Source organism: Notamacropus eugenii, chromosome 5, assembly GCF_028372415.1.
Source record: "Notamacropus eugenii isolate mMacEug1 chromosome 5, mMacEug1.pri_v2, whole genome shotgun sequence".
Lineage (NCBI taxonomy): Eukaryota > Metazoa > Chordata > Mammalia > Diprotodontia > Macropodidae > Notamacropus > Notamacropus eugenii.
In genome coordinates, this window is record NC_092876.1 from 127,298,112 (window position 1) to 127,322,819 (window position 24,708).

At 42.2% G+C, this 24,708-nt stretch overlaps 1 protein-coding gene across 1 annotated transcript in view; it reads left to right on the forward strand.

Moving 5' to 3' along the window:
- GUCY2F (guanylate cyclase 2F, retinal) overlaps positions 1–24,708 on the forward strand; it is a 50,840-nt gene that overhangs the window by 23,503 nt on the left and 2,629 nt on the right. Inside the window, exons 12-17 of the mRNA XM_072616799.1 lie at positions 945–1,108; positions 3,695–3,887; positions 13,813–13,987; positions 15,912–16,010; positions 19,299–19,393; positions 20,665–20,750. Of these exons, the coding sequence (XP_072472900.1) occupies positions 945–1,108; positions 3,695–3,887; positions 13,813–13,987; positions 15,912–16,010; positions 19,299–19,393; positions 20,665–20,750 (812 nt within the window). The remainder of the gene's footprint in view (positions 1–944; positions 1,109–3,694; positions 3,888–13,812; positions 13,988–15,911; positions 16,011–19,298; positions 19,394–20,664; positions 20,751–24,708) is intronic.

Consider the following 24,708-nt stretch of genomic DNA (forward strand, 5'->3'; position numbering starts at 1 on the left):
ATTTGTTTGTATGTTGTCCTTCCATTAGATTTTAAACCCTTTGAGGACAGGGACTGGGTTTTTTTGGGGGGGTTCTCTTTTTGTATCCCCAGCACTTAGCTGACTGCCTGACACTTAGTAGGTACGTAATAAGAGTTTGTTGACTGACTGATTGATTAATGTAAATATTTTCTATGTTTTTTGTTTGAAAACATTATTCTGACAAGAGGTCCATAGACTTGTGAAGCCTGTTGCCAATAAAGCATGTGACAAAAAAAGACTGAGAATCTCTAGACTTTATAAACTTGAAGATCTTGCCCAGCTCCAATAGAGCTCCCTCTTAGCTCTGACATTCTATGTTTTAAGGTTTCTTTCACTTCTGACATCTTGTTTTCCAAGATTTCTTCTGGTTCTGATATTCTGTATGCTAAGGTTCTTCTCAGTTCTACCATTCTTTGTTCTAAGAAGCTTTCAGCCCTGTAGATTGTGTTCTAAGGTCTCTCCTAGCTCTGAAAGTCTATGTTCTAAAGACCCCTTCCAGCATCTCTGTATCTTTCTATAATCTCTCTCTTTCTCTATCTCTTTCTCTGTCTCTGTGTCTTTCCCTTGCCTCTGTCTTTGTCTTTCTCTGTTTCTGTCTTTCTCCCTGTTTCTGTCTCTCTGTCTCTCTGTCTGTCTTTGTCTCTCTGTCTCTCCGATGTATGTAGTCCCTATATCTCAGGATTATAGCAAGGACCAATTGAGATAATTTATAAATAGCTCTTCAAAAATGTTAAAATGCTCCATAAACATTATGGTGATTATTATGACGCACCATTGTTACCTAAGCTGCAAAATTCCCTGCTAGTTGTAAAGCATCTTGGGACTCTGTGAAGCATTCTCCAAGCTGTAGAGCGCAGTCTCCTAGGAAGGGGTTCTGCTTTTTTACTGGGGGGAACTGATCTACATCTCCCTTCCATCTTCAGTTTAAAAGCATCAACCAAGGCAAGAAGAGCAGTGTGGCTGACTCCATGCTGCGGCTACTGGAGAAGTACTCCCATGACCTGGAGGACCTGGTCCAGGCCAGGACAGAAGAACTGGAGATGGAGAAACAGAAGACGGAGAAGCTGCTCTCACAGATGCTTCCTCAGTAAGTAGGAAGGATGAGGCTTAAGTCTGTGCACTTGGCAATCAGCAAGACTGGTAGCCATCCCTGCATGGCTGCCTCCTTGGTGTGAGACTCAAGGCCACATGTGGCCCTCTGGCTCTTCAAGACTTCACAGAACACCGCCTTAATAGGAGGATTTGTTTGTAGCTGAGTAACTATGAGCAACTCATTCTCTTTTCTCATCTGTAAAATGGGGATAATAATAGCACCTACTTCACAGGATTATTGTGGGGAGATCAAAGGAGATAACAGGTACAAAGAGCTTTGCAAGCTCTACACATTCTAGCTCCTCTTCTTCTCCTCCCTTCTGGGACCAACAGAACAAATCTAGTCTGTCACCCTTCAAATACTTGAACATCACAATCGTGTCCCCTCTAAGGCTTTTCTTCTCTAATATAAACATGCCCAGTTCCTTCAACCAATCTTAAATAACAGGGACTCAAGGTATGTCCAATACACCTACAAAACAGAAAACTTTGGTGGGGAAAAGGGAATAAAGGGACTAACATCTGGGGGTGGAGTCAGGATGGGTAGGAAAAGTTTTTTTGCATTGGGTGGGTTTTGATGTAAGTCTTGAAGAAAACTAAAGATTCCAAGAGGCAAAGGGGCAGAGGGACTACATCCAGACCTGAGGAATAGTTAAGTTATTAAATCTAGCCCCCTCATTGCTGAGATGAGGAAAACAAGGCCCTTAGAGTGGAGATGATTTGCCCAAGTTCTCACATACATGGGAAGGGGTATTCCATAGGCTATCTCTATACATACAAAATATCACATTGGTATTCTCTGTTCTCTCTTTTCTTATTTTATTATTTTTTATACTTAAGAGGTTCATGACCAAACAAGAAATGGGAGGCAAAGTGGAGAATTTTGATTACACTCAGTTAAAAAGGTGTTGCACAAACAAAACCAATGCAACCAATAATAGAAAGAAAGCAGGATATTAGAGGAAAATTTTTACAGCAAGTTTATCTGATTAAGATCTCATTTCTCAAATATATAGAGAACTGAGCCAAATTTATAAAAATAAGAGCCATTCCCCAAATAAAAAATGGTCAAAGGATATGAACAATTAGTTTTCAGAAGAAATCAAAGCTACCAATAGTCATGAAAAGAGACATTCTAAATCTCTAATAATTAGAGAAATGTGAATTAAAACAACTCTGAGATACCACCCCATACCCATCAAAATGGCAAAGATGACAAAAGAAAAATGACAAATGTTGGAGAGATGTAAGAAAACAGATATATTTATATGGTATTGGTGGAGCTGTGAACTGGCCCAACCATTCTGGGGAACAATTTGAACTATGTCTGGAAAGCTATAAAACTGTGCATACTCTTTCATCCAGCAATATCACTACTAAGTGTATATCCCCAAAGAGATGAAAGAAAAAGGAAAAATATGCATTTGCCCAAAAACGTTTATGGTATTTCTTTCTGTGGTGGCAAGGAATTGGAAACTGAGGAGATGTACATTAATTGGAGAATGGTTGGACAAGTTGTGGTATACGATTGTGATGGAATACTATTGTACTATAAGAAATGACAAAGGGAAATGGTTTCAGAAAAACCTGGGAAGATTTATACGAGCTGATGCAAAATGAAGTGAGAAGAACTAGGAGAACATTGTACACAGTAACAGTAACATTGTAATAATGATCAACTGTAAAAGACTTAGCCACTCTGAACAATATAATGATCTGCAACAATTTCAAAGGACTCATGATGGGAAATGCTATCCACCCCCAGATGGAGAGCTGATTAACTGGGTGCAGACTGATACATGTTTTCTTTTATTTTCTTTATTTTTCTTGCTTCTCTCACTTCACAATATGGCATTTTGCATGACTTCATATGGAGAGAGACAGAGACAGAGTAGGCACAATTGCCAGGGGCAAGGTATACAAAGACAAAGATGGATTCATACAAATAAATGAGCACTTGGAAATATGAAAATATGCAAAGTAATTGGGGGGATCACCAGTAAGTGGAGGGATTAGGAAAGACTTCCCATAGGATTTGACACCAGAGCTGATCTTTCAAGGAAGGTAAAGAGTCTAACAGGCTGAAGTGAAGAGGGCATACATTCCAGTTATGGGGAGATCAGCCACATTAAAGGCACAGTGATGGAAATCATAGAGGACCAGCCAGTAGATTACAACAGGGTACATGAAAGGGAGCAAGTGTGCCAAATCTTGAAAGGCTGGCTGGAACTAGGATGTGGGGAGCTTTAAATGCCAAATGGAGGTGTTTGTATTTTGTCCTAAAATCAATAAGGAGCACTAGTGCGACATGATCACACTTGTACTTTAGGAAAATCTCTTAGGCAGGTGTAGATTGGAGGGGAGAAGTTTAGGAGGGGAGATCAATTAGGAGGTTATTGGATTGTCCAGGAAAAAGGTGATGAGGACCTGAACTAGAGGAATGGCCATATCAGTGAAGAAAAACAAATGTGTGAAAGATGCTATGGAGGGATTTGTAATGCAATCTCTACCATTCACCCTACCGTAAAGCAAAGCCAGTTCTCCCCTGGACTTGGCTTAATTCACCCTCTTCTTCTTCCAGGTCTGTGGCAGAGGCACTGAAGGCTGGGACCACTGTAGTCCCAGAGTACTTTGACCAGGTAACCATCTATTTCAGTGATATTGTTGGCTTCACCACCATCTCAGCTCTGAGTGAGCCTATCGAGGTGGTAGACCTACTGAATGACCTCTACACGCTGTTTGATGCTGTCCTGAATAGCCATGATGTGTATAAGGTGAGCTGAACCTCAGGGGCAGATAAGTTCTAATGGAAAATCTAATACATAATTGTACTGTGAGATTTAAAAAGTACTTTCTTCACAATAACCCTATGAGGCAGAAAGTACAAGAAGTATTCTCCACATTTTACAGATGAGAACACTGAGATTCTGAGAGGAAGGGAGATACCAATTACCACTCAGCCAATAATTATCAAAGTCAGAGGATGATGTTTACTGCTGTGGAGTTGGGGGTAGGGAGGGTGGGGGCATGAGGTTGAGCTAAAAGTTCTATTTAATTTAACTCAACAAAATGTCACCTACTAAATATAGGGAAAATATAAAGATTACAGTATCCATTTCTCTAGTACTTTAAGTTTACAGAGTGTTTTCCTCTTAATTGCCCTGTGGGAAGGAAGGAGCAAAAAGATTACTGTACCTGTTTTATGAATGATGAAACAGGATCAGGGAAAGGAAGTGACTTGTCTAGGGTGATGTAGCTAATGATAAGAGTCAAATTTGAACTCAGGTCTCTTGACTACTACTGCTACAACTATGAGATGGTACTTATCGATCTATCTATATGTATGTATATATACATATAAAACCAAACACTCAAATACACAAGTGGATTTATGATCTTATCCATCCAAGAATCCCCTCCAAAGATGAACGTTGTAACCCATCCCTCCATTCCTGCTCCTCCATACTTCTTGTCCATGCTCTCCCAAATGTTCACACTAAATTGTCTACCCTGTGTACTAGAGACTTTCTTTACTTTCTCCCTAAATCACAGGGTAACACTGAAGCTCTGGCCATTCACCTGTCATCCCTGACAGATTTCAAGAGGTAAATTTTAGAGATGGAAGGGACCTTCGAGATCACCGAATCCAGTGCCCCTCATTTTACAGATGAGGGAACTGAGACACAAAGATTCTTGTGACTCACCCAGGATCACATAACTTGCTTTCCCCACAGTCTCTTCTTAAATTCCCCATGATCTGGCTTCCAATCTCATTAGTCAAGTGAAATCGCTCTCTCCAACATTATCTTAATTGCCAAATCTCAATCCTCATTCTTCTGGACCTCTGGGGATCCTTTGACCCCTGTGGATCCCTCTCTTCTCCTTGACATTCTCTTTTCTATTGGTTTCTGTAACACTGCTTTATCCTGGCTCTCCTCCTACCTATCAGACTGCTCTTCAATCTCCTTTGCTGAATCTTCATCCAGGTCATGCGCACCAACAGTGGGTGTCCCACAGGGTTCTGTCTTGGGATCTCTTTCGTATCTCTTTATCCTATTTCCCTTGCTGATCTCAGCAGCTCCCTTGGATTAATTATCATCTCTATACTAATGATTCCCAGATCTGCTTTACCAGCCCTAACTTCTAATCTCTAGATTCACATTTCCACCTGCTTATTGGATATCTCAAAATGGAGTCTCCATAGATTCCTTAAACTGAACATGTCCCACACGGAATTTCATTATCTTTCCCCCCAAACTCTCTCTTCTTCCAAACTTCCCTAATACTGTTGAGAGTGCGATCATTTTTTCTGTCATTCAGGCTGGTGATCCAAGGGTCATCCTCAGTTCCTTTCACCTCCCATGTCCAATCTGTTGCCAAGACCTGTTGATTTCACCTTTGAAACATCTCTTGTATATGCCCCCTTCTCTCCTCTGATACTGCCACCATCCTGGTGCAGACCCTCATCATCTCACTCCTGGACTATTGCAATAACCTGCTGGTCGGTCTGCCTGCCTCAGGTCTCTCCCCACTCCAGCCCTTCCCTTCATTCAACTATGTCAAAGTGATCTTCCTAAAGTCAGCTTTAGGCTACATCATGATTTCTTCTCCCAACACCACCCCATTGAATGAGCTCCAGTGGCTATCTCTCTATCTTCTCTAGGATCAAACATAAATTCATCTGATGTTCAAAGCTTTCAATTACCTTCCCCCACACCTTTTCAGTCTTCTTACACTCTAATCCCCTACACCCGTACTTTTTGATTCAGTGACACTTTCCTCTTTTTGCTCCTGGAACAAGACAATCTATCACCTGACTTTATGCATTTTCTCTGGCTATCTCCCATGCCTGGAAAACTCTCCCTCCTCATCCCTGCCTCCTGGCATTCTCAAGTCCTAGCTAAAACCCCACCTTCTGCAAGAGGCCCTTCCTGACCACTCCTGGTGCCTTCCCTCTCCTGATTATCTCTGTTTCAACCTTGGTGATGCATAAAAACCCTGAGAGAAAGAGTTTCTGGGTAATTAATAATCATTTTATTAATTAGGTTAGCCATCAATCAATAAATGGATGGTCAGTGGTTTCTCTTGGTAACCAAAGATGCCAAGAGAGATCCTGAGACTCCTTAAATACCTTTTGACAGGAAACTCCCCTGATAAGTGAAACTCAATCTGATTGGTGGACACTTAATGAAGAAGTGGGCTAAAAGTCTTCAGCTCCACCTGCTGAGAACAGATTTGATCATGAAACTCAGCAGTCTCCAAGAGTATGGGCAGGAGGAAGCCAACTTCATCTGGACCTCTCTGTCTGGTTTTCTCCTTTATGAGCTGGGTCACCCTATCCTCTAATAGCTGGGACCAAGGATGGGGGTTCCTTTCCTCAGGGTAAGGGCCAGCCCTGACTGGATTCTAAACAAAAATTAGGTGTTCTAATTGGCTGGGGTCCCACCCAAGATGGACAAGTTTGTTCCTTAGCTGATCAACCAGCCACGTCCTTCAGAGACAGACTGACCTTAATGAGTGCTGGGACTCTACACAGAAATTAGGGAGAAAAGCCTGGATCACAAATTAATGATTAGTTATTAATAGAATAATAATTTCTCTCAGCTGTTTACATCTTGTTTGGACCTAGCTGTTTGCACATTGCCTCCGCCATGGGACTGTGAGTTCCTCCAGAGCAGGAACCAAAGAGATGACTTTTCTTCATATCCCCAGTGCTTAGCATGGTGCCTGGGACATAAAAAGTGCTTTACAAATGATTGACTGGTATAAGTAGTAAGAGTCTGAGGCAGGATTTGAACCCAGATCTACCTGTCTCAAAGTACAGCATCCTATCCACTATGCCACATTATTCAAATCATACCTCAAAGCAATTCTTATTGGATATATCTACCCATTGGTTATCCAAGCCACTGCTTACAGATGTCCAATGAGGGAGAATCCATCACTTTCTGAGCTATATATTCAATATTTGGACAACCTTAATGCAGTACTTTTGCCATGAAGTAAATAACACAGATAATAATTATCATTATTTTATAGGTGATAAAATTAAAGCAGAGAGACTTGATCAAAGTCGCATAGTAAGTATGTGACAGAAGTGGACTTCTTCAAGTCCAATGCATTTCTAGTTCACTATTCTGTCTCCTAATACCCATTAGGCCCTTTGTTGTTTAATTTTTCAATTGTGTTCAACTCTTCATGACCCCTTTAGGGGTTTTCTTGACAGATGCTGGAGTGGTTTGCCATTTCCTTCTCCAGCCCATTTTAAAGGTGAGGAAACTGAGGCAAACAGGGTTAAGTGACTGCCCAGGGTCACACAACTAGTGAGTGTCTGAGGCTAGATTTGAATTCAGGTCTTCCTGACTCCAGGCCTGGCATCCTATCCACTTTACCACCTAGCTGCCATTAGGCCCTTAGCCACAAATAAAGAATCATAGAATGTCAAAGTAGGAAGGAAACTTAAAAGCTGTCTAGCCTGATCCATACCTGACCAAAAATCCCCTCTACACCACATCTCTTCATTGCCTGGCTATCCTTTTCTTGAAGATGGTCACTGAGGAAGAACCTGCTCCTTCCTGAGGCAACTGATTCCACTTCTATATAAGGAAGTCTTTCCTCTTATAGAGAGTAAATCTGCCCCTCTTCCTACTTCTACTCTCATGGATGAACACAATAAATCTAATCTGTATTCCATATGGCAGACCTTCAAATATTTGAAGACAGTGGACAAGTCACACTGTGCCTTCTTTTCTCCAGGCTAATAAATACTCCCAGTTCTTCCAACTATTTGCTAAACAGCACTATCTTCCTGGTCACCCCTTTTGGGACATGCTCCATTCATCAATTTCCTATGACACTTGTAAGATGTGGTCCCTGCCATCAAGAAGCTTACAATCTAGTAGAAGGATGATACAAATAAACATGATGCAAAGTCTTTGAATATTTTTAGACCTCTCATATCATCCATATGGATTCTCCTTCTGCTAATGGAGTATTCAACCTCCCTGTTCTTTAGTGGAAGACAACGTACAGTCACTTCTACAATGGTCGAAAGGACATACTTTAATTGCTTTTAAAAGGACTCATCCCTGGCTCAGCAAATTCCCAGAGCTGAATATTCTAAGAGTTTAGGAGGCTGGTCCTTGATGACAAATGTACATGTGCCTGCCATTACAACCCTGCACGACAAGCCTTTCCAAACTGGATATACCTGTAGAGTTTATGCTATGCTAATGTAACATTCAGGAGGAACTCAGGACCCTCTCCATATCACTATCTGATATTGGAGGAGCTTTAATGAAAATAATAGAATTGTGGAGCATAGAATTGCAATAAACACCCACAGTTCAAATGATGCCCTCTACCAAATGGATTTATACAGGAGTAGAAATTTTTTTAAAAAATAGAATTTTAGAGACAGAGGGATCTTTAGAACATAGAATGTTAAAATGAAAACCATACTAGGATATAGAATGTCAGAGCTGGGGGGCCCTTTAGGACATAGAATATCAGTACAGAAAAGAAATTTAGGATAGAGAATATCAGTACTGGAAGAGAACTTAGAACAGAAAATGTTATAGCTGGAAGGGACTTTAGAACAGAGAATATTGGGGGAGCGGAGGATCTTTAAATAAGTAATGTTAAAGTAAAAATGGGTCTTAGAAGAGAGAAGGGAGGATGTTAGAAGAGACTTAGAGATCAAAAGTCTCACACCTCCCTCTCCCCTCTTACAACTGATAGCACTGAGGTCCATAGAAGGAAAAAGACTTTCCCAGGATCACACTGCTTCCCCAACCATGTCCTCCTGTCTGATGCAGTACTGAATCATTCCTGCCCCCACCCTGAGCCAGGCTAGGGTCAGTTCATTCCTTTTGTGTTAATCTTTCCTTACACAGAGATCTCCCCTTTTCCTGAATCATCCCTCCTGCTGCCCTTCTCTGATCTCTCTCCAGTCACTCCATAGCTTTCTGCCAAGGAATGCACAACGTTTTCCAGATGTCCAGAGACCCATTCCTTCCAGCATTAGAAACCTTTCTTCACAGCTCATGCCTCAGGGGTGGACTTTCTCTCCATCGGGATCTTGTTACTGTTTATCTGGTACTGTTTGCAAAGCAGGCTGGAAACCATTTTCATGCGTTAATCCTCACAGTGGTTTTAATGGGATAGTGTAGGACGATTAGCTCCATTGAATATGAATTATTTGTGACCCAGAATGGAGTGTGATAAGCTCAGAGATCTTGACACCTTGGCCAGAGGCACACAGCATATTCATTACCAAGATAAAATTGGAGCTCTGGTCACCCAGAATTTAATAGCCGATGAGCAACACCGTCAATTTTCTATGGTACTGTAATCCTCTCTTTTTCTCCTTTGTCTTTATCTCTCAATGATTACTCTTTATAAAGCATGATAACAATTACACTCTTCTACTTTTATGGCATTTACAAACACTCCTCAAAAGAGTTCTGGGAAGTAGATAATCCAAATGTTATTATTCCCATTTTATAGAAGAAGAAACTAAGTCTCGGGCAGGTGAAGCAACTTGACCAAGGTCATGTGACTGGTTAGTTGCAATGCTAAATTGCATATAGTTCTTTGACTATACCACCTTTTGTCTCCAATGCACTTTATGTCACTATCTTAAGTGATCCTCACCACAATCCCTGGGGTAGTATAGGGATTTGAATCTCAGAGTTGGAAGAGAAAAAAGCAAGTTAATTTCAGTGCCTTCCCTTGGTTAATTATTTCCATTTTATCCTGTAGATAGCTTGCTTTGTATTTGTTTGCCTGTTGCTTCCCCCATTAAATTGTAAGGTCTGTGAGGGCAGAGACCATCTTTTGTTTCTTTTTGTATCCCCGGCACTTAGCACACTACCTGGTACAAAGTAGGTGCTTAGTAAATGTTTACTGACCGATCAATTGATTGAGAGTTGGGAATCTCAAAGGCCACCCAGCCTCTATACAGAAGGTGAAAACATATACAGTGTCAGAGACAAAAGAGGCTTTACGAATCTGAACAAAAATGCTTTTGACAGCCTACCTGACATGTGGTCGTCTAGGTTTCACTGGGAAACCTTCAAGGAAGGGCGGAGGGTGGGGGATTCTCATACTGGAGTAGAAAGGATATAGTCTGTTATCACTGAGAGGACTTTAGAACACAGAACAAAGAATGACAAGCTGGAAGGGACTTTAGAACAGAGGATGGCATAGTTGGAAGGGACATTAGATATCATCCACTTGGACCATTTCATTTGTATAGAGGAGGAAGCTAAGGGCCAGGGAGAGAAGGCAAGTTGCTCAAGGTCACACAGCTTTATGTTAGAACTCTGTATTTCTGATACAAAGCCTGGAGTCTTTCCATTAAACCAAAGTGGCTGAGTTTCACACTCCCAGCAGTGAGAATGTGGGAAGCCACAAAGTTCCTGGGCAACAGTCATGTGCATTCTTCTATCTCGAATCATTTAGTGAAAGAAGTGAGTCAAGCCTGACTTCAAAGTAGCTGAAGGTGAAAGTTAAGAGCGAGAAGTCTCTTGCTAAACACCGGCTAAGAATCACAATACCCAGCCCTCTTGAGATGCCTCAAGGGATGCTAATGGAAAACAGAGATAGTACAACAAAGACAGCTGGGCAAGCCAGCTCTGGCAAACACCAACTGCTTGGGATATTGACAAATTGGAATATATCCAGAGAAGTGCCTGAACTATGGGAAGATATGGGGAGGGGGGACGGGGATTGAAGGTGGGTAGACATGAGGGCTGTCATCACAGAGGAGAGAGATTAAAATTGTTCAGCTTGGTCTCAAAGGGCAGAATCAGGCGCGAAGAGTTGAAATTTCATGGAGGCAGATTTCAATTTAATAGAAGAAAGAATTTTCTACCCCAGCTGTTCAACAGCAGAATAAGCTACCTCAGGAGGTGGTAAGCTTTCGGCTTCACTGGAAATGCTTGAGCAGAGGCTGGATGAATGCAATAATGGGAATTTTTACCCTGAGAGTGAAGTTCTACCAAATGACCTCCGTGGTCCCTGCTAGCACTAACATCCTTGGATCCAGTGTTTCCGTGATTCTAAGAATCAAAAAATACTGTTATTTTCAGCTCCTAGATTCTGTGGCTTTTAAAAAAAATATATCAGTAACTTTTATTTTTATGTCACCTTCATTTCCAAACATGACTCCCCTTTCACCTACCCAGAGGTCCTATCCTTTGCAACATAAAATAAAAGAGAGAGGAAGAAAAGTGGGTCAGCAAAACTAAGGAATAAATCAACGGAGTATGACAGTATATTTTTCCCCAAATGTTTTATTCTAAGTTCCTATGACTGATATGAATGTTCTCTGATTTTTAAGATTCTGTGAATCAGTGGAGAAGCACATGATAGAGTGGGGAGAGAACTGGCCTTGTAGTCAAGAAGACTTGGGTCTAAAGCTACCTCTGACACATTCTGACCTTGGGAGCCTGGGCAAGTCACTAAACTCTTCAGTGCCCCCAGGGAATTCTCTAGGAAGGAAGAACAAGGAGGGGAAAAAGCATTTATTAAGTTCCTGCTGTGTGTCAGTCACTGAGCTAAGCAATTTATAATTATTATCTTATTTGATCCTCGCAACAACCTTGGGCGGGAGGCGCTGTTATTAACTCATCTTACAGATTAGGAAACTGAGGCTAATGAAGATTACATGACTTGCTCAGTGTAACACAGCTAATGTCTGAGGTGAGATTTGAACTCAGGTAACAATAGTAGCTAATATTTATAGAGGACTCACTATATGCTAGGTGTTGCACGAAGTGTTTTACAATTAGTATTTCATTTCGTCATCGAGAAACCCTGGGAGGCAGGAGCGATTAATGATCCTCATTTTACAGGTGAAGAAACTGACACTGGGGTTAAATGACCTGGCCAGGGTCACTCAGCTAGTAAGAATCTAAGGCCATATTTGAACTCAGGCCTTTCTGACTTAAGGCCCAGAGCTCTGTCTACTGAGCCACCCACCAAACTGCTTGTCTAAGGCTATAAATTGTACAGGAGGTTGCTGTTCAGTCATTTCATTTGTGTCTGACTCTTTGTGACCCTATTTGGGGTTCTCTTGGCAGAGATACTGGAATGGTTTGCCATTTCCTTCTCCAGCCCATTTTACAGATGAGGAAACTGAGGCAAGCAGGGTTAAGTGACTTGTCCAAGTGTCTGAGGTCAGATATGAACTCAGAAAGATGAGTCTTCCTGACCTCCAGCCCAGTGCTCTATGCACCATGGCACCACCTGGCCTCCAAGTGGAGAAGGTACTGTTCTGCCTTGGTAGATTCTGTTTCTTCATCATTTCCTACATCAATGAAATAAAAAATTTGGAATTAAAAAAAGAAATCTGTAAGTTCATAGATTTAGAGGAACCTTTGAAGCCTTCAAGTCTAACTTCCTCATTTTAAAGATGAGGAAACTGAGACTCCAAGAGATTAAGGGCCGTAGTGGATCAGTTAAATAGCACAGTGGATAGAATTCTGGGTCTGGAAGACCCTAGTTCAAATCTAGTTTCAGACACCTACTAGCTATGTGACCCTGGGTAAGTCACCTAACCCTGTTTGTCTCAGTTTTCTCATCTGTAAAATGGGCTAGAGGAGGAAATGGTGAACCACTCCAGTATCTTTGCTAAGAAAACCCCAGGAAGGGGTGATGAGGAGTTGGACAACTGAACAACAACAATAACAATGGTCCATAGCTCTGTCCATGGCCATACAGCCAGCAGCAGAGGCAGACTTTGAAGCCCGGTCTTCTTGACTCAGCTCACTGAGGTATGCTTCCTCTTCCACATACAGTTTGAGCGTTCTCAGTACTGCCCTGCCATGCTACATGTTGTATGGATGAAAGTGCTCTGGGTGCTCAGGGAGGCCTACCCCCTCTGTTGTGAGGGCGTGCAGAGCCTTTTCCAGGGCTGCTCATCCATTAAGGGTGTCCAGCTTCACCCAAGGCTCCAAGAAGCTGTAGTTCTAAGCAGTGGTCACACCTTGGCAAACCATCCCAGTAGACGAGCTACACCAGGTTGAGGGTAACCGACCAGGCCTCAAACCCATTGGTTAGTTAAGGGAGTGTCTACCCCAGGCATGTGAAGACTTTCCAGCTCAGAATGGGTGGATGAGAACAATTTGTTCCAATGACCATGAAGGGGCTGAAAGCAGGCATTGTGAAGAGCTTAGAGCTTGGTTAGACATTGCAGACACCAAGGTCACCCGCTGCTTCCTAGGCCATCACCAATTGTCCTGACTTTTGTCCTGCTACTGGCCTTTGATGACTCAGGAAGAGAGAGGGAAATTCTGCCTCGCTTCAATCCAATTCACCCACAGTCAAGAGACCACCCCATGATCTCATCACTGGTCCTCTTGGAAAACAAAGGACAAACCACAGAGGAAATGAACGTGAGCCTGTTCATGGAAGAGTCAATGTTTTCATGAAAAAAGACGAAACTGGAAAACACTATCAGCCAACAATAGGAAGTGAGATATCTGTAATTTCTCTAACAATACTGGTTCCCCACATCCATGGGAGTGGGCCCAGTCAGGGACAGACCAGGAAATTGAGTTGGACTCTTTGGGGAGGGTTTCCTGGAAGAGGTGTCCCTAAGTTGTAGGATAAAGAAGGAGAGTGTTGAAGGAGGGAGGGGCATGCTTCCCCCGAGCACAGTCTCTTAGGGGTGATGCTCTGACTGTTGGACAGGTGGAGACCATCGGCGATGCCTATATGGTGGCCTCAGGGCTGCCTAGGCGGAATGGCACCCGGCATGCAGCTGAGATAGCCAACCTGGCCCTGGACATCCTCAGTTCTGTGGGGGACTTCCGCATGAGGCATGTGCCTGAGGTGCCCATCCGCATCCGGGCTGGCCTGCACTCAGGTGAGTGGGTGCTGGTGGTCCCAGCCTATGGGCACAGGAGAGTCAAGTCCTAGGACTGCGTACACTGAGCTGAAAGTGAGGGTGGATGGGAGACTTTGTGGGAGCCTAGGGTGGGCATAAAGAAGGAAGAAACAAGTATTCATTATGTGCCTACTATGTGCCAAACTCTATGCTAAATACTTTACAAACATTATCTCATTTCATCCTCACAACAACCTGGGGAGATGGTTGTTGTTTGCTCTCCCCATTTTACAGATAAGGAAACTGAGACAGAAGTTAAATGTCTTGGGCCACAGGCTGGATTTTAACTCAGATCTTCCTGACTCCCAGCCTAGGGATCTATCTAATATACCAAAGCACCTGTGAGGTAGTTTGTGTAAAGATGAGGTAACATCATCTTTGACAGATGAGGAAACAAAATGTTGAAGCACATTCCATGGGTTCTGGAGTTCAAAACCTGCCTCAGATACTTCCTAGCTACGTGTCTCTGGATAAACCACTAATCCCCTGCCTCAGTTTCCTCAGTTGTAAAATGAGGATAATAATAGCACTTCTCTCCCAGAGTTGTTGCAAGGATCAAATGAGATAATGTTTGTAAAGCACTTTGCAAGCCTAAAAGCACTATATAAGTGTAGGTATTTTATTTTATTTATTTTTAAATAATCTTCAGAAAAGTAACCTGGTCCAAAGCCATAGAGCCAGGAAAGGTCAGAGTTTGGATTCTAACTCATGTCCCAGATCCATTTTCAAAGCTGTTCCCACTGTCTTGTGACTTTCTCTCAAACATTTAACAATTTACAGAAGAGAAAATGGTAGCCCTCCCCCCCATTTTAAGTGACTTCTCCAGTATCACACATAGTTCATGCTTAGTAAATACCAGATCTGAAATTTCAGCCTAATTCTTTTAACTTCAAATTCCACCCTCATTCAATTGTGTTTCAGAGGGGAAGCTATCACCAGCACTGATGAGTTACCCAAGTGGTCAAATTGGGAGAAGGGGCACAGGGCTGGAAGGGAGGGGAAGGAGGAAGCAGCCCCATGCTAAGCATCCAATAAAACCAGGTTCAGAATGCCAAGATGATGGTCCTTGTTTAGCCTCTAAGTGTCAGTGATAACTCCCTGCCCCAAGTATCAGCTGAAGAGGAGAGAGACTCTAGCCTCATCTCTGCATTCTTCCCAGATCCTGAGACTAGGGAGAAGGGAATAAGGATTTATGTAACTCTACTATGTGCCAGGCACTGTGCAAAGGGTTTTTAAAAATTATCTCCTATGATTTTCGCAACAGCCCTTCGAGGTAGATTATTCCTATTTTACAGTTGGGGAAACTGAGGCAAACAGAGGTTAAGTGACTTTCCCAGGATCACAGAATTAGTAACCTCATCTCTGTTGTCTTTCCAAATCCTAAGACCAGGAAAAAGGAAATAAGGATTTATATAGCACCTCCCATGAGCTAATTGCATAATGCCATTATGGTAAGAGCATTGAAAAAATATCTCATGTGATCCACACAACAGCCTTGAGAGGTAGAGGTTGTTATTATCCCCAGGTAATCCCAGTTACAGTTAAGGATACTGAGGCATATAGAAGTTAAGTGATTTACACAGGGTCACAAAGTCAATAAGCATCTGAAGTCAGATTTGAACTCAAGTCTTCCTGACTACAGGCCCAGTGTTCTACTCAGTGTACCACCTAGATGCCTCTCCATGGGATGGGGGTTAGGAAGGGAGACCAATAAGATATAGTGGAAGGGCCACTAAATTTGGAGTCAGAGGACCTGGGTTCAGATCACCACTTTGCAGTTTATCAACTTTGTGACCTTAGGCAAGTCTTTGCCCTCTCTTGTCCTCAGTTGATCTAAGATGGTCTTTAAGGTCCCTTCTGCTTCTAACTCCTATGATCATTGGGGTGGGGTCTGGGGTTTCAGGGCCCTGTGTGGCAGGTGTCGTGGGCCTTACCATGCCTCGTTATTGCCTGTTTGGAGACACGGTAAACACTGCCTCCCGGATGGAGTCTACAGGACTGCGTGAGTTATGATGCTAATGAGGATGAGGAGGATGATAAGTCAATACTTCAAAAACCCTGTGGTTTCATCAGCATAGGTTTTCCCTCCATTGACATGGATCACAGCCCCTCTGTACCTTTGTAGATGGGTGTTTTTTCATTTTCTTTGTTTCCAAACAACTTGAGTGGTCCTACTGAGGCAACTGAAGCCTTGGGAGGGAGACAGGTCATTGGCAGACCCATATCTGAAGCTCTTTCTTGAGCTCAGAGCCCCTAATTCACCCTTAGGGAGCCCAGGATGGCAGCCACACCATGAGATATGGAAGGAGGGCTTCAGTGGGAAAAAGGAACATGAAAATAATTCCCTATACTTACAGAAAGCCAAGATAAATCCTTTCTTTTTCTTAATTAAACATATTCGAGCCTAGCAGTTCTGTAGGCTGTAACAAAGCTACCCCTGGAGGCAGCAGGTATGTTGTTGCTTGGTTATTTCCATTGTGTCTGACTCTTCGTGACCTCATTTGGGGTTTTCTTGACAAAAATGCTAGAGTGGTTTGCTATTTACTTCTCCAGCTCATTTTATAGATGAGGAAACTGAGGCAAACAAGGTGAAGTGACTTGCCCAGGGTCACACAGCTAGCAAGTGTTTGACACCAGATTTGAGCTCACAAAGATGAATCTTCTTGACTCCAAGTCCAGCACTCTATCCACTGAGCCACCCAATTGTCCACGTCTCCCAACTTTCATTCTGGAACCTTCTCAACATCAAAAGGGCTGGATAAGGATTAGAACACCTGAGGTCAAGCCTCCATCTTTTTCAGACTTGCTGCTATCTCATCATGTCTGTCTCATCTTGTACTCACAAAGCAGACTTTTTGTAGCCCAAAAGGGAGACTTAAAATTTTTCTCTATTAATTTGACCTTAGTAGGTTCAGCTCCTTGTTCTGACCTGCTGAGATCTCTAGGGACCCTGATTCTGTCATCCCATGTGTTAGCTGTGCCTTCTCATTTTATGTCTTTTGCTAATGTGATAAACACACAACCTATGCCTTTACCTGTGTCAGTGATTAACATGTCGGGCCATGCACGGTCCCTGTTATGTTCCACTGGGCATCTAGGTGGCACAGGGGGTAGACAACTGGAACTGGAGTCAGAGATATCTGAGTTCAAAGCAGACCTCAGACACTCACTGTGTGACTGAGCAAATCACTTAACCTTTAACTACTTCAGTTTTCTTTTCTGTAAAATGGGGGTAATAACAGCAGCGACCTCCCAGGATGGTTGTGAGAATAAAATTAGATAATATTGTTAAAGGACTTCACAAAACTTAAAGCACATATGAAATGCTATCATTATTTTTATAGACTTTCTTTTCAGATGATATGGAACCATTAATGACCATTCTTTAAATCAGCTCTCAAACTAGTTGACTGTAGTATCATCTATCTAGCCCAATGATGTCAGACTCAAGTAGAAATGGGGAATCACCAAACCTGGGTATATTGACTTAGAAATACACCTATTAACATTATCTGCATTCTATTATATTTTTACTTTATATTTTATTTATTCTATTATATTTTATATTTTATTTTGTTAAATATTTCCCAGTTGTGTTTTAATCTATTTCAAGTCACACAGCAAGCCATGTGTTGTACAACTCTGACTAAGCCCATATCTCATTTTTCCTTAAGACTTTAAAGAAAGACTTTATCAAATGTGTTATTAAAATCTAGGTAAATTACCTCCACAGCATTCCCCTGGTTTACTGCCAATCTAGTAACCCTGTTAAAAAAAAAGGAAGTTAGTCTGGGATGACTTGTTCTTGATGGAGACATAGCTTTGAATATCATTTGTGTATAAAACTTGAGTGCGTCCTATAGTGACTTCTATTGCCCATTGTCTATGTCCATTGTCTACCTGCACACGTTTTTCCTTGAAAGAATAATGCATTTTAGGGGTATGATATACATATATACATATGTACATTCTGGGGTGGTCCGTATTCCATTCGATATGGTAAGTCATTTTGTTTCCCAACATTATGATCCTCTGGGGGTTGCTTGGGTTATCGTCACCTGGAGTCACTCTGCTGGCTTAGCCAGAACAATTGAAGGGGTGTGAAAGACCTCAGCTTCCGGAGAGCAGAAAGCAAAGATACTTGAAGAGGTGTTAACAGAGCTTAACTGCTCTGACAAAGTCTTCCAAAGCTCCCCCAAAGGGGACAATCATGTTTTTGTATGCAATAGTATACATGGTAGTCTACTCTCACTCAGCAGACACTCAACTGGTTCCAACCTGTCAGTTGACCTGCAGAATTGGGCTTCTCTGGACTCCACATTAGGTAATCATATCTCTCCTAAGGGGTTGAGATAAGAGCAAATAAGAATTTAGAGGCAGAAAAACTAAATTAAAATCCTGGCTCTGCTACAGAGACCTGTGTGACCTTAGAAAAGTAATTTACTCTTACTTGAGCCTTGGTCTCCTTCCCTGTAAAATGAAGAGATTGAATGAGATGAATGCAAACATTCCTTCTGTCCCTAAGCAATATAATATTATAAATATGGTAGAGGTCTGGGCCCGCCTGTTCTCCTAGAGACCTTATTGTGGAGACTTGGTGCACTAGGGTATATGCCTACTGGTTGGCCAGACATTACCCAGCATCATCCAAGTACCCTTGGTTTCAGGATTGTTTTAGTGATCTTGAATGGACTTCCGAGGAAGAAGCTAGGAGGTGACCATGCCAAGTCCAGTCTCTATCTTTCCCCAGAAGAATCAGAGGCAGCTTTGGCAGAGAAAATGTAGCTGTGAGGGCACAAAAAGGGGCAGCATCAGCGATGGTTCCATATCATCTGAAAAAAAAGTCTAACAGCTTAATAGAATAACAGATCCTCTAATGTTTGAAGTCTGTATAGATTCTCGCACCAGCCCCATGAAGTAGGAAGCACAATAATTATTTCCCCCATATTTTGGAATATGAGGTCATACATTTAAATCTGGAAGGACCCTCAGGGGTTATCTAGTTCACCTCCCTCATTTTATAGATGAGAAAATTGAAGATTGGAGAGAGGTAAAGGGATTTGCCCTATGATATAGTAAATTGAATAGCTCTGATTGGAATCTAGGTCCTGTAACATCAAATCTGCTGCCCCATAACGTAGGATCCCAGGTCACACAGGAAAGTGGAGCCAGGTCCTCTGATCTCAAGTTCAAGGTTCTCTCTGTTGACGTAGTTTTGTCAATATGGATGAACCTGTTGTGAAAGCAAAGATCATTCATGTCTTGACTCTCCTCTGTCTTCTCCCACCAGCTTACAGGATCCATGTAAATGGAAGCACTGTCCAGACTTTGGTCAGCCTAAATGAAGGCTACAGAATTGAAGTTAGAGGTCAGATTGAACTGAAGGTAAAGAGAGTTCATCGGAATGGTGCTAGAGACTGATACACTGGTTCATGACAGCCAAGCCAATTGATAAAATTTTCATGTGAGCACTTACACCTTAGAAATTGACATGTTACAAATAAAGATTTGATTTCTTTTTTTAGTTTCATTATTTTTTTGATCACATTTGAGTTCCAAGTTATTTCCCTCCAACCTCATGTTAGAGAAGGCCAACATTTGACACAGATATATGTGTATATATGTATATATACACACATATGTTTGACACAGATATATGTGTATATATGTGTGTGTGTATGTGTATGATGTGAAACCATATAAATACATACTTCCCTATATCATTTTGGCTGTTTCAGTCACATCTCACTCTTCATGACTCCATTTAGAGTTTTCTTGGCAAAGATACTGAGTGGTTTGCCATTTCTTTTTCCAGATCATTTTCCAGATGAGGAAACTAGGCAAACAGAGTTAAGTGACTTGATCAGGGTCCAACAATTAATAAATGTCTGAGACTGGATTCAGATTCAGGGAGAAGAGTCTTCCTGACTCCAGGCCCAGCACTCTATCCACTGAGCCACTGGGCTATCCATATTATGACATAATATGTAATAATATATGATATAATTAAAGCTAAGTTCCCTGTTCTCTTTCATAACCCATTTATCTCATGGTGTAATTTCTCTATACTCAGTCACAGACATACCCACAAACTGGCAGCCCTCAATCCCAATCTGTCCATGAAACTGGGAAATGTACGTTTTTCATCCACTTGATTTTCCCTGTGTGAATTATGAGGCTGATCTTTTGAATGGCCAGGGGTTTCCTTGTAGAGACCTCTAGTGTTCTGCAGCTCAATGCAGTTAGCACAATATTATTTCTAGAAGTCAGGAGCTCCTGGAGGGTCTCACAGGTTCATTGACACTAACCCGATCGTATTTATTACAAAGGGCCAAGTACTGAGTTCGTCTCTACTTTCCTTAATACTTCCTTAATCCTTATAATGTGAACAGAGTTTTCACACTTAAAAACTTCAGATGCTTGATATGTATGTAGGCCCCTCATAAAAATTTTACAAAATTGGGAAAAGTTGGCCAAAAAGGGTGTGTCTGTATGTGATGTGTGTGTGTGTGTATCTGAGTCTATGATTCTAAAAATCTAAATTCTATGACTCTAAATTTTCTCAAATAAATTTCAAATTCCAATAGGTGATGAAAGATATTTTTGTTTGTTTTGATTTTGCTGATAACACGAAGGGGTTTTCCATTTTCCTCCAGGGCAAAGGTATAGAAGAAACCTATTGGCTGGTTGGGAAAGCAGGCTTCCCAAAAGAACTCCCTAAGCCCATGGATATCAAACCAGGGTGAGCACAAGGGATTTAGCAAGGAGGCTGGTGGGTTCTTCCAGGGCTCAGATGGCTGTGGACAGGAGAACATGGCTCTCCCTCTTATCCCTAGAATGTCCTTTATCAACCTCTTCACCTACTGAATTTCCACCCATGTCCTCCAGGAAAGTGGCCATGGTCTTACTCTCTCCCTACAGTTGGTAAGAACTCCTGCTTGGACTCCACACACCATTTGGTTGGCACATTTTTGATGCACTTTTCTATGCATTATAGCTACATGTTTTGTCTTGTTCAGTGCTATTAGACTATAAAGGCACAAAGGTATCTCATTCCAGTCTTGCTCACAGGGCCCACACAGTAGAAGCTTGCTTAATAAATGTTTCTTGATTTTTAATTGCAAATATAAACCCTGACCTTAGGGAGCTCACAAATCCACCATAGATTATAGTCTGAGACAAAGGAAATAAAAGTCATTTTAAAATCCCATGGAGTTTAAGAGGAGGAAAAGAGGTCACTGTGGGCTGTAGCAGTGAAGGAAGGCTTCCCAGAGGAGGTGGTGTTTGAGCTAGACCTGAAAAGATGAATGAGATTTGGAGAGGAGGTGGAATTGTAGAATCTTCCAGAGTCAATAATCTCAAGGGCTCCCCTAGAAATCTTAACCTTAGTTTAAGCAGAAGAGTAGTGGGGTAAGGAAAGATAAAAAACCTCTGGGGTCCAGGGGAGATCAGTACTGCTTGTCTTGGTCTCAAGAGAACCTCCTCCTTCTCTCCTCAGCTCATGAAGGCTCTAGGCCAAGGTGGAAGAATTTGGTAAAGGCCAGAACTGGGCACCCCAAATAAGGTCTGGGGAGGGATGGAGAAAGGAGGGGGGGGAAATTTGATCTTTATATGGGTCAGTTGAGCTCAACAGGAGGAACAAATGTTATGTTCCAGCTTTAGACTAAGTTATGATTCCAGTCCTATACAGAAGGCTGACCTTAGGACCCCAACTGAGTTGATTTGGGCCCCAAGATTACCCCAGAAGCCACATCACTTTGATGGGTTTTGGACAAAAGACAGGATATTGTTGCAAGTGAGGACTGGGTAAGAAAGTGTAGATGGCTTTATGTGATGCATCCTGACTCCTGGGATAGTCCTCCTAATGAGAAGTAGATTTCTACTATATCTGTAGGTCAGGGTTTCTTTACCCTTTTAAAGTCATGGAGCCCTGTGACTGAAACCTAAGGAGATTCTACTTCTCAGAATAATACTTTTAAGTAATTGAAGGAACTACTAAACTTCAGTTTTTTTGTTGTTCAGTCGTTTTTCAGTCATACCTGAATCTTCATGATCTCTTTTGGGGTTTTCTTGGTAAAGATACTAGAGTGCTTTGCCATTCTCCACCTCATTCTGCAGATGAGGAAACTGAGACAAACAAAGCTAAGTGCCTTGCCCAGGGTTACACAGCTAGTAAGCATCTGAGGCCAGATTTGAAATCAGGAAGATGAGTCTTCCTGACTCCAGATCTGACACTATTCATAGAGCCACCTAGCTGCCCTTAAAAACTTCAGTTGGAGGTTAATGAAAATAAAGATGCCATTTTTTCCCTCCAAGTACCCAGTCTTCCTGAAATCCATGGATCCCAGTTTAAGAACCCTTACCAGAGAAGGATATTTTAACTCTTACCATCTATAGTCACATCACTTATTGTACCATGTTTAGTGTTGGCGTTAGGAAGGCATGGGTTCAAGTCCGACATAGTGGGTGTGGGTCCCTGGACAAATCACTTAAAATATCTAAGAATTTAAGTGGCAGAGCATGTGCCAATCTACATTGGTAGAGGGGGTTTTCCTCACTGGAAATTTCCTACACCAATGAAATTGATGTCCGTACCAGGGGAAGAAAAAGGCAGAAAATATAGAGAAGCTTAGTTGGGATGAGGGAGAAGAAAGGTCAGGAATAACATAAACTCCTGAAAGTTCTGGCCTGGGCCTAGCTGTTTTCCTGTTGGGCTACACCCCTAGGACCTCCCATTCATCACCAGGGCTTAAGCAGAAGGGTATAGGGATAGGGAAACCAAACGGACAGATTAATGACGGGAGGACGGAACACCCTGTTCCCCACCTCCCTGACCCCAGACAGGGCTGGACCTTTTCTGAAAGGGCCCAATTGTTTTCTCTGGGCAGAGGAAACTTACATCAGTCTGTACTTCCGCCCCATGGATGTTGATGAGGGGTGCCAAGGCTATAGGGTGTAGGGGTTGCGGTGGTGGGGAGCACTTCCTGCTGACAGAGCAGTCTGGGCAACATGACCCACAGGTCTGGATGCTTGAAGGCAGTCCTCCAATGACTTCGGTAGGGAGAAGGTTCCCCAACCCTTTGCCATACCATTTTGTTTTCAGGTGCAACTCACTCCTATTTGTATTCTTTGAGAAATTACAAAGTCATAAAAGTAGAGGAGACTCTAGCATATAGATTTATACCCAGAAAGGACCTTGAAGATCTTATGGTCCGGCACCCTTGTTTTACATAGCAGGAAACTGAGGCCCTGAGACAAGCCATGACTTGTCCAGGATGACACAGCTAGTAGTAGCAAATAAAGCTGGGATTCAAACCCAGGCCCTCTGAGTTTCCATTCTAGCAGTTTGCCTGGACAGCACAGAGGATGAGACACTGGACTTGGTGTCAAAAGGACCTGGTTTTCCACCTTGCTTCAGACACTAGCTTGGTGACCTTGGGCAGATCATTTAGCTTCTTTGTGCCTCAGTTTCCTGGCTCATAAAATGATACAACAAGCACTTAAAGTGAGGATAATAATAGGACATACCTCCCAAGACTGTTGGGGTGATCAATGAGACAGTATTTGTCACCTTGCAAATGTTAAAGTGAGTCTTCCCCACTACAGTTACCTTCCATCTACTCTGTTTGTACATATATTGTGTTTACCTCATTATTTACAGGTTGTTTCCTCCATTAGCATGTCAGCTTCTTGAGGGCAGAGGTTGTTTTTCCCTCTCTTTGTATCCCTAGAACTTAGCATAGGGCCATGAACGTAGTTAAGTGCTAAATCAATGCTTGTTGACTGGTTAATTGGTTAATAGATGACCTCTAACATGCAATGCCACTTTAAACACCATGATCCCACGAGTTTGTGTGAGAGTGTGTGTGAATATATATTAGTTGAGTATAAATGCTTGTATGAAGGTGTCTAAGTATGTGAATCAATGAGAGTATGTATTCATGTTGGTTGTTATTAATGTTAGTTATTATTATTGTGGGTAGCTAGGTGGCACAGTTGATAGAGTGCTGGCCCTGGAGTCAGGAAGACCTGAGTTTAAATTCAGCCTCAGATGCTTACTAGCCATGTGACCCATGACAAGTCACTTAACCCTGTTTGCCTCAGTTTCCTCATCTTTAAAAAGGAATGGAGAAGGGAATAGCAAACCATTCTAGTATCTCTGCCAAGAAAACCCCAAATGGGGTCATGAAGAGTTGGGCATGACTGAAATGACTCAACGACAACAAAATGATTATTCCACATACTTGTATAAGCATTCACACTCACACGTTCATTTCCACACATTCATTCACACTCAGGGACATCTGTTAGCCACCCATTCACATCCAAGCACACTTTGACAAATAATTTCATTTACACAGGCTCACACACAAATCCTTACCTCTAAAAGACAATCTTACTTCTACGTGTTCATACTTAACGTTCACATTTCCATGTTAAGTGTGCACTCCTATACATTTTTACTCATGGTCTCTCTCTCTCTCACACACACACACACACACACACACACACACACACAACCACTAAGTAAGGATTCTCTGAGGTCAGGGAACTCATAAGTCCAAGGCTTATCTTGGTCTCCCTGCAGCCCCAGCCTGGACACAGAGTGTCCCTGTTGTTTGATTGCTATGCATGTGGTAGCTAGAGTCTCACTCATAATCAGAGGTAGCCAGGGTATTATTGAAGGAGCCAGGTGGTAC